Source organism: Odontomachus brunneus, unplaced genomic scaffold (assembly GCF_010583005.1).
Source record: "Odontomachus brunneus isolate Ranch 3 - 2012 unplaced genomic scaffold, Obru_v1 Obru_scaffold_008, whole genome shotgun sequence".
Classification (NCBI taxonomy): domain Eukaryota; kingdom Metazoa; phylum Arthropoda; class Insecta; order Hymenoptera; family Formicidae; genus Odontomachus; species Odontomachus brunneus.
This window is the reverse complement of record NW_022639458.1, coordinates 1,936,199-1,946,881: the sequence shown is the minus strand read 5'-3', so window position 1 is coordinate 1,946,881 and position 10,683 is coordinate 1,936,199. Positions and strand designations below refer to the sequence as shown.

Genomic DNA, 10,683 nt, shown 5'->3' with positions numbered 1-10,683 from the left:
GAGAGAGAGAGAGAGAGAGAGAGAGAGACAGAGAGAGAGAGAGAGAAAGAGGGGGGGAGGGAGAGAGAGAGATCATTGTTTCGCGTAGCGCTAAATATTCGCCGGATTGCGAGAGTGGAACCGACAAGCCGTTTAAGAGAACGGCGAGACAAAATCATTTGCTCGCCATTGTGAATTATTATAATGGTTCGCGTTAGCGAATAGCTTCGGTTCGTTTTCCATTCGGTTTCTATGTTTTCATGTTTATTTCCTGCGAGTTCGCAATTTATTGATCCGCGTGTCCACCACACACACATATACTCAAATATACTGTAATCACATAGAGGCTTATTTAAACAAAACGATTTTCAAGCGATGTTGTTTGACCGTAACGTGCATATTGCTTGTAATGTTGTTTTAATTTTATATTTCACCGCCACGCGTCTATCGTGCAATACTATATATTTGGTTTCCATTTCAATGAGATTCACTGAGGTATTTTTACAAAAAATTTCGTAAGCCACTCGAGATGCAAATTATTATAATTAGCATTCTTTTAATGCCGTTGCAAATATATTTATACATTTTTCTTGTAAAGAGAAAATACGATCTCGAAATGACACTAGGGTGTTCTTTAAATGAAATTAAAGATTATCCATCTAAATGAGTAACGAAGTCCTTATTTAAATATTTCGTTATGCGATTAATTGAAACATAATAACATAATCTCGTAACCAGTGTTCGTTAGTGTTTCAGGTCTCACCCTTTTCGCGCGCTTACACGAGAAGCGATCGACGCAGTACCATTTCACATTAATTTATTCAACATTCGTACATTCATTTTTACGTCCGAGCACTCAATTTAGCTTGAAAGCTTCGCGCATCGTATGGCTGTAATAATATTGCAGTGAAATGACATTCCGCCAGAGTAAAATGTGATTTTTCGAATATATAAAAGAGACTTTTCATTTTCGAGATAAAGTTCTTGCGAGATAAACTTGACTCACGAAGTCAATCGTACTCGAGATATTTACGTCGCGGAAGAAGAACAATATTTTGTCGCTTAGTTTTTGATAAATTTCAATGCAACGAGAAACGAAAATGGTGCAGCAAAAATGTTATCTCTCTCCTTCCACATGTACACACGTGTTTACCTACAAGAAAGAAATATAGAGTAAATAACGTGTACGTTATAGTGGTAATAAACAGTGTTAGTGATAATAGACGATGTACATTCCTTCCTCCTTGAGAGAGCGGGGAACATTACCCATGAATTTAAGATGGGACATTATGTGCAAGCGCTCACCTTGATACCGTAGTTACTCTCCTCGTATATGATGGATACGTAGCTCCAGCTCATCTTCAATACAATGTCGACCATCGCTTTGACCTGGTAGTGATCGCTGGGTATAGTGCGAGTGAAGTACTCGAAGCGTTGTTTGTTGGAAAGTTCCGGGCTCGTTGAGAAAAAGGAGACCTGCAACACGACAACACACCGGCGAATCTACATTTTGAATTATTCAAATATGAAGGGATTCCGTTGTGACTTTTGTGTGTAACGTCGCACGAGCAATGCCAGCTCGTCGCGGCACGATTTCATAACGGAGATTTATATTTGAGACATTTATGCAGCACTTATTTGCTATCTGTGAGTCCGTCTCGTTGATTTGCGCTGTTATTGATTGCAAACTTTCGTGTTTCTCGCGCTTTCGTAAAGTACGGCGGAATAGATGTCGAAGAGAACGAAAGCGTATTCCCGGTGTTATTACAATAAATGAAGGAACTAACAGTGAAGGGAAAGAAAAACGTGAGAAACACAAAAGTCTTATGAGATTGACGTACGCTTTCGGATAACTGACTTAGCACGAAGTACTTTCTTCAGCGCACGATGTCTTACATCCCTGTAACATAATCGCCACGTCAACGGAACCGAGCATTCAGCAGCGATATCAAGTTCCAAGAGAGAACTTCCATCATTCTTCCTTCCCCCCTAAACCGTGAACGTTGAGACGCCAGCTAGTTTCTCCTCTTAAAGATTGGACCCTGATCCTGAAGTCTATCGAAGAACGATAACGGACTTTTCATCGCGTCGCTCACGATGTTATAGAATACGGATGTTTGCGCCGGCATTGGGTAATCCTGTTCTCAATTGCTAGGCGAACGACTAGAACTCACTGAAAGCGAAGTAAACTCAGATCCTTTCGAAAGTGGTGTCGCTCCTGCGGATTTTGAAACGACGCTACCTCCGTCGCGCCCGAAACGGAGCGAAAGAGCGAAAGCGTGTAGCGTAATGGCTAGAGAGGCTCGCATAAACTCCCTCGCGTTTCTCTCTGGGTGGATGAGGAGTATCCCGGGGGGTAGCTACATGCGACTGATGATGTGAAAATAATCGACTGATTTATATCGTTCGATGCCCTTTAAGGCGAACGTCGCTATTTCGCAAAGGCGTCGTGCAGTGGCACAAATTTTGCCGAAAAACATCTCGAGGATGCAATATACAAGGACCGTCGTTCGACTTGGTATCCGGGAGAAGATACGACGTCAAAGGTCAAGAGATACATGGTATCGAGACCGTTTGTTACGAGGCTTTCGAGCATCCAAGAATTCAACAATGTGAGAGAATTCAAAGGTACCATAAGGTTGCGGAATCTTCGAGAATGTAGGCTGGATCGAAGGGCTCGCAAAATCTAAGTTTCGACGAGTCGAGATTCCGAAGAACGAAGTTTTTGGGGGTGCTGTCGAGTTTAAGGGAGTTGGCTACTTAAAGGAAAGGAAAATTAAATACCACCTGCTGTATTCGGCAAATATTTGAAGATGATTCGACGACTTGCCATTTATTGACACAAGTTTGAGGGCTTAAGTATTTAGCTCTTTTTAGCAATTGGAATATAACTCAATTTCAGGAAATAAAAAGCACACACACACATACACACACACTCTCTCTCTCTCTTTCTCTTTCTATACAATATCTCTGTCTACTACTGTGGATACGTATTGAAGAAAAGGTGATTTTGGGTTAATCGCGCGTGACAACTTCGATAATTAATCACTCCTTCACCATGTAAGGCGACTCCTTCGAGATCAACTTGTCAGCCAATACGCGTCGCGTTACGCTCTGAAAAACTTGAGACAGGAAATATGTTATTATACTGCTCTCTCGTGATTATATCAAACTAGTTGGCGAGTTTCATTCGCGATTCAGCTCTTCTCTTCGGCACGCTATTTCGAATTAAATAGATTCAGATTCCTACGCCGTGCGCATTCTTCGACCTGTGGCGCAGCAAGGCCGAATATCAAACAGCCTCGATATTCAAATAGCTGGGATATCATGCAATAATATTCCAATAATGGTCAGAGAATTCATATTACCTGTATTGCATTCTGACAGATTTACAATCTTAATTCGTACGACTCTTCACTTTTAACGTCATTGTTCAATAGCGGCGACGACCGATTAGGGAGCTTAATCAAATTGGGGGAAGAACGGACAAGACGGAAAAGTCGTCAAAAAAAGATCGAAATATTTTTTTTCCCAAAAACGATTCTATAAATATTCTATATATTCTATATTTAGTGTGAACTATTTTCTGAAAAGTTAGCAGAAAGGAAAGCAAACTTTTAAAAATTTTCTTGGAAATAATTACATGAAGAAAAGTGTTATCGATTTCCGATACTACAGATGCTATCCATTAGACGCTGCAAATGTTTTGAAACACTTAACCCCTTCCCCTATGATTTAATTCGAAGTCCGAGGTTCCGGTCTCTCGGCTGTATATCGCTGTCACAACTTGCATCACTATCACTACTTAGATTATATCTTTCTTTATCTGAAAGACGAGATAAAACAAGAAAAAATAACTTCAAAGATCGCATAACGTCTCCAAGACATTATAGTCCAGTTTGGCACCCGAAACCCATGACATTTCGGAGACGTCATTTTAGGGAAAGGGATTAAAGAAATGCTACGGTTAATCCATGCGGCGCTTCAAAATATTTGCCGCATCTAACGGATCGCGCTCCAAATATAATTTTTTTCAATAAAAGTACCAACTAAAAGCTTTATTTTAAGCTCCAGTAAAGCTACACCAACTACATGTATTTTCAAAATTACAACAGTTGAAAAAACATTTAGCGTACAATCAAAATATCCTGTACCTTCGGGACGGTCAAACGTACTTTCACGCCTCGCGTCATTTTCAAAAAGTTTTCATTGTGCTCAGAACCAGTGAACAAAAGACACTGAATATATATCAGTATGTTAATTACCACATTTACCTCAAACAGTTAAAGTATTTAGTTCTTGTTGAAGTGTACAATCGGTCTCTCGTTGGCTCATCGCGTTATTTAACACATGTATCTCCGATTGAGTCGTGTCTGCGCGAGTATTAGTGTCAGTACCAGTATTAGTGCTAATAACTTGGCTCCTGAAGCAGCCAAGAGCTAGGATGCAAATCAGGAAACTAGATGGAGGACGCTGGACGTTGAGATACGGACAGTGATACATCAGATATGTCTAGGTGTGTTAAGTTACTTATATTAATAATACGATTACGATTTTAACGGATGTTTGACAAAATTGCTGAGAATAAGGAGACTCGAGTTGAAATTCGAGTTGAAGGCTGGCATTCGTAGTTCCTTATTAGACAAATTATAATTTGACAATTGTAGTTTTGTAAAAAAATTACTTATACTTATTTATTTCTAAGTAATTATTTCATAGAATAAGAAATGTTGATCCAAGCAGCCGAAGCATCGGTTCATAAATGCGAAATTGTAATTAACTGTATTTTCAAGAAAAGTTAAATAATTCAGAATTACGAGTATCGGCTTTAGAACATAATATAAATCTTATCAGTGCTTATTTTTACGTCTTATATTAAATCTTAAATTATATTAAATATAATATTATATTAAATCTTATATTTACGTCTTAATAATGCTTCTTTATTCGCGAATGCGATTTGTTCTCATCTGCCAGCGCTTTCTTCTCGTTTTTATTTGTAGTTGTATGGAATACAAATTAAAATCTCTGTTAGTAAACACAGCATTATTAATGAATACATTAATGAATACTGTTATCTTTACCTTTACAGCTTATATCTTTATATTAAGAGCTACAAATCTCATCAGAAATTCCATAAAAAATAAGAAAAAAAGAAATGTTTGGAAGAGATGAGATTGTCTTGTTCTTTTACCCATTTATCCATACTTTAATGTGTGCCACTCTCTCTGCCCATGCTTCGTTACGCGCGTGTACTTACCGTGAGACACTGCTGTGTCTCTTAGTATAGACGTCGTACCTCGAGATTCTTCACTGGCCTCATACGCTTGACGATATTGCACTTAACATAGAATCTAAATTTCAACTCGGAATCCATAACACGAAGAAGAATGTTTATGTATATGAAGGCGAAAATGAGATCAAATTTTACGGTTGTCTCGCGAGGCTTGTAGTCCCTTTTATTATTATTATATATATATATATATATATATATATATATACATATATATGTATGTATGTATGTATGTATATATGTATATATCCATTCTCTTGCGTCACTGTCTCGAGATTGGCTCGGTTCGATTGACCTCGATCGACGTTCGATTCGTGTTAGCTCGCAACGAGATTTCCAGAGACGTTCGATCTGTAGCCGAGCGTACGTCGATGCGTTCGCGCTAGATGAGTTTATGTAGTGAGAAACGAGGTGGGCGGCGTTATCTCGCGCCGCGAAGGTACCAGCGCTACTTTTCTCCGGGACAATGCGCGCGTCCTATCATACATCGCGCGGATGTGCTGCACGCCACCGCGAATATATTTATCACGGTTTGTCAGATTCTGAGTGGCCCTCTCTGCTATACTCGTGCCATAGTGTGCGCGCCCTTCGTCCGACGCTACGCGGCCCGCCGCACCGATGGAGAATCATACGAAACCGCGATTCGATACGCTCGATTGGCTTTTGATCGATTGATTATAGCTTCTGCTGTTTTGTGCCGGGATGAAAATACTAGCGAAATAAGCCCGTGGCGGTGAATATTTGTGGAGCTTTCCGGAGAATAATTTCCCGTGCTCGAGCATGAGCTCGGATTTTAAAGTTGAACTCTTTTTCGTTATTTTCCCTTTGTTTTGCGTTTACTTTCGGCTGTTTGCTTTTTCCCTTTTTGTTAGCAGTGTCGCTGTATAAGTCTGGGAAACTGCGCGAAACTCGGGAAAAACTCTTTAAATTGATAATGCCCGGGGAAATGACGGAGAAACTACAAAAATCTTCGTGGATTTCCCACTTCGATGGATAGGAAAGAGAGGATAAATTATTCAACGGCCATTATTCACTAATATTTCGATATTATCAGTGTGTGCAGGTGCATTGTATTAAAAAAAATAACACGTTAATGGGAAAGAATTTAATTACTTTATTTCAATCTTTTAATGTTTTGTTTCGTTACATTTTATATTTTTAACCCGTTACATTTTATATTTTTATGCGCTCTCGTTGCAACTATAATGGTCTGGGGTTAAAGTGAATAAGTGACGAAAATTATATAATCGAGTCGTTGTGTGTGTGTGTGTGTGCGTGTGACGGTGGGCGCATTAAAAAATTAGCTAGCCGTATTTGATCGAAAATTTATCATTGGAACAGCGAATTTGATCATGCGCGCTATGTCTCGCCACGCGCAATTTCACGTCGGAGAACTCGTGTTTCGACACGAGTGCCTGAATATCGTATCAGTTTTTGTGTTGTTTCTGCTACGCTATTATCCGCTCGCGAGGCAGTTGATTGTAGATTACGACTGCATATACAAGCACAGCGAGCTTGCAAGCACAGCTATCTACGTTAGGACGATGCATTTTTTGTCGCAACCATGTTTGAATGTCGTAGCGACGCGTATGCGCCTGATGCCTTTTGTAGAATCCAGAAAACGACATTACCGTTAATTGAAATGAACCGGCTGCGCCCAAACCGCGCGAAATTGCAGGCATGATGTAGCGCGCTGATAAAATGGAATAAAGGAACACGCTTCCACTCCGAATTATTCGCCGGATTCATCACGATTTCTTGCACGCCTCACGACCCCCTTCCCCGCGTTGAAAAATCACTCTGTTAATCCGTCTTTTTCGAAGCAGTATGATACACGTCACGTTAACAGTAAATCGATTTTATCAAGCAGCGGCGACGTGTGCTCAAGAGTCCTTTCGGCGGTTTTATATATATATATATATATATATATATATATATATATATATATATATATATATACACCGACATACAGCACGTTTTAGAAATATGTAGCCAAACTTGAGGAGAACATATTCTATTCATCGTAAAAATAAAAAAAATTCATATGAATATGCATCCAGATACGCCTCCTTTTTAAACACTTTTTGTGTTTGACAGGCTATGGCAACAACACTTCGTCAAACTTCACATTCACTACAAAATACATTGACCATAGTTCTAAACAAACCCATCTAGTAACAAGTCCTTATATTGTTTGCTTGTGATAAAATGTGAATGATGATATTAACTTGGTAACTTGACTTGTAAACTTGATAGACATATTGATCAGAGTCTATCTATTATTTATAAAATTACTTATAAATTAAAAAGGAAGCATTTTCTTCGTAATCTCATCCTTATAGAATAGGTGAAAGGTAGAGGCCAGATGCCCCATATTTTAGAATTTCGAAGTTACAACTTTTTAGATAACTAGTAATTGTTGTGGCTGACTGTACAAATATGATAAAGGCAGCCTTCTTTTATGTGTTAATGCCCGTAACGATCCTGTAAACTGTGTATTTTGTTCCATAAAGTCGAAATATGAGCATATTGAAACGTGGCCAACTTGCCACTACTAAAAAAGCATATGAACAATATATCCCTAGGATCATTCAAACCCGGTTTTTTTTAAGTTTGAAACATTCTGTATATATCTTGATTATATAAAAAAACGAGAGAGAGTTGATGTATTAAATTTTCCATTTCAAGGTATGAAAGAATTTCAATTCAGCGCTGTAAATTGAGTATTTCCGCACCAGTCTGAATAGATAACCGAATCAATTACGTATATCATTTTTTATCTCTTTGCGTAAGATACATCATCTCGTATAAAACTCGTTATTATATAACGTTATTATACACACGTAAAATTCGAAATTCCACTAAGAATACGCAGAGAGCAGATATCCGCTTAATGGATATTTATCATAAGTCGTGCGGAATATTTCTGTGGTAGATTGAATGGCGATAAAAATGCTAATGCGCGCCAGTCAAAGTTATGAAGTCCGAGTTAATTAAAAAATTTCACGAGCGATTATAAGTGTGCTTTTAATCGGATAATGTAAATCGCACCCGTCCGAAGACTTTATAGGTCGGATCTAATTACTTTCTTCGAAGATTATCCCCCGAGCGTCGCCTATAAACGACGAGAAAGTAGGCGTATAATGAGCGTTTTCCTTCTATTTTTTTCTCTCTTGTTTCCTGTCTGTACACTCCGTGTCATGAATGTCTAAACATTTACTAGATCGAAAGTTACTAGATAGTTTCGATGAGATATCTCAAACGCATTTCTATATGCGCATTTATTATGGCTGTTGATTATCCGAGGTATCGGAAACGATATTTCAAAGTAGCAGTGATAGTTTGATAGTTTGAGGTTCAGTTCGCATGAATTAATGTTTTCCATCTGCTCATTCATTACATATAATCAACAGGAGGATGGTTTACTTAATCTTCGGATTTAAAAATAGGTAAAAGAAAGGAGTAAGATTCGGATGCTGGAAAATTGCGCATGAATAGAGAGAATGTTAGAATCTCATATGTTATAGTAGCAAAGCAAAATACACCCGTATCGATCCTGCAATTAGATCCTTATCAATGTATAAATTTTAAACAGCACTAGCATATCGATACAAAAATAAACTGTTGCATATAAAAATTTACATAGCCTTGACATAACAAACTATAACGCATGAGCAAACAGAAAACTTTAACTTACGCAAACTAAACTTTAAACTGTCGGACTATCACAGTTGTTTTCAAACATCGTACTCGATATCTCAACAGATAATCAACAGTTATGATAAATGTGTATGTAGAAACAGAACCATGTATATTTTTATATGCAAAAGCACACAATTTGATTAAAGTTCTTCTTACACGTTCGTTACGGTTTTAAATCACGACATTTAACACGTTTCAGAAACGTGTAAATTATAATTTAATACATTTAAATGTGTTAAATGACGTAACTTAAAACTGTAAGAAACGCGTAAAAAGGAATTCAATCAAAATAACACGTTGGGACTTGCAGTGTGCGCCTGGTCGAAAATGTCTGGTAACTTTCGATCTAAAGTCTTTAAATAATCAACAACTATGATACATGATACCACGTGGAAATAAACGCGCTTGATTGAAAATTTTTGCTAACTTCCGACCTGAAGAATAGCCAAACATATTTGAATCCTGGTACACTCGCAACCAGATAGGTTGTCCGCTTTTTTATGTGAGTTCCGGAATGTATCCGTCTCGTTCAATGGATAAGAATTTCCCCATTGGGAAACAAATTCTCCCACAGGACAAGACTATGCGTTCCGATACTCACGGAAAAAATAGCCAACAATCTATTCAGCAGCAAATGCATATATCGTGTTTTTCCGCGGAGTAATATGCGCGTAGTCGTAAATTTTTGTATCTTCTCGTTCTACTTTTCGTTAATAAATACGCACATGATCGACAATGGCGAAGGAGGAAGAAGAAGAAGAAGAGAAGAAGGATTATCGATCATTATTCAAATCCCAGCTGCGACAGGCGACGTCGATGGCGTATTTCCAAGCGAGAAATTTCGTAAGGATGTCGCCGCGGCTTGCCAACGAGATGCGATTTCGTTATTTGCCTCACCTGACTTGAGCTCGCCGCTGGCTTACATCCTTGTAGCTCGATCGCGACGACCTCAATGAACTCCGCGGCGACAACCGTGGCGATGAAAGACCACTCACAGAAATTGCCGAGCGTTCTCATTCATTCTCTCTCTCTTTCTCTCTTTTTTTCGATTTAATTGAATTTTTATAAAAAAGAAAAACCTCGACCGAAATTTATGCCGACGGCGACGCATTTAGCGCGATTAAAGTCATTCCGAGCGGAGTTTTCGCGCAAGTTCGCGAATTATGTGTTCGATGGAGTATAATTTGTCATCATCCACCAATCCGACATCATCTCCCACTTTTACCTATCCTTTCTTATAACCACTTTGATCAATTCAAAACATTCTTGTTCTGTTTTTTATCTTTTTAGCAAACTCACGGGCGACTTTCTCAAGTTTCCTAAGAGAAGGGATAGGCGATTTTTAATAAAAATTAATTTTTGAATGGAAATAACTAGAATCGACTTACTACAAGAATTGAATTAAAAGAATCAATTTCCTAAATATCGATACGAAAAAATGTGTGACTTCTGTATTAAACATGACAAAATCGATTAATAAATGAACATATCAATAAATCAAATATCGACTCTCTCTTAAAATTATTGATTCGTACTAACGTCAGTAACTCATCAGTAACGAGTAGGAAAGAATTGACTAAAATAACATCGGTTTCTGGAAGAAAAACCGATTTTCCCAGGAATTGAATCGGAATCGCATATCCGTATCCGTGAGTCGCTCGCAATACAGTATGGGTAACTCGGGATCGATGCGATAATTTACATTGCCA

The 10,683-nt window shown here is 38.3% G+C and overlaps 1 protein-coding gene across 4 annotated transcripts in view; it reads right to left on the bottom strand.

The window, feature by feature from the left end:
* Positions 1–10,683, bottom strand: part of LOC116854123 (metabotropic glutamate receptor 2-like) — a 178,103-nt gene that overhangs the window by 27,794 nt on the left and 139,626 nt on the right. For all 4 annotated transcript variants that reach the window (XM_032835724.1, XM_032835723.1, XM_032835725.1 and 1 more), the window contains one exon: positions 1,285–1,455. In XM_032835724.1, coding sequence (XP_032691615.1) covers positions 1,285–1,455 — 171 coding nt within the window. The remainder of the gene's footprint in view (positions 1–1,284; positions 1,456–10,683) is intronic.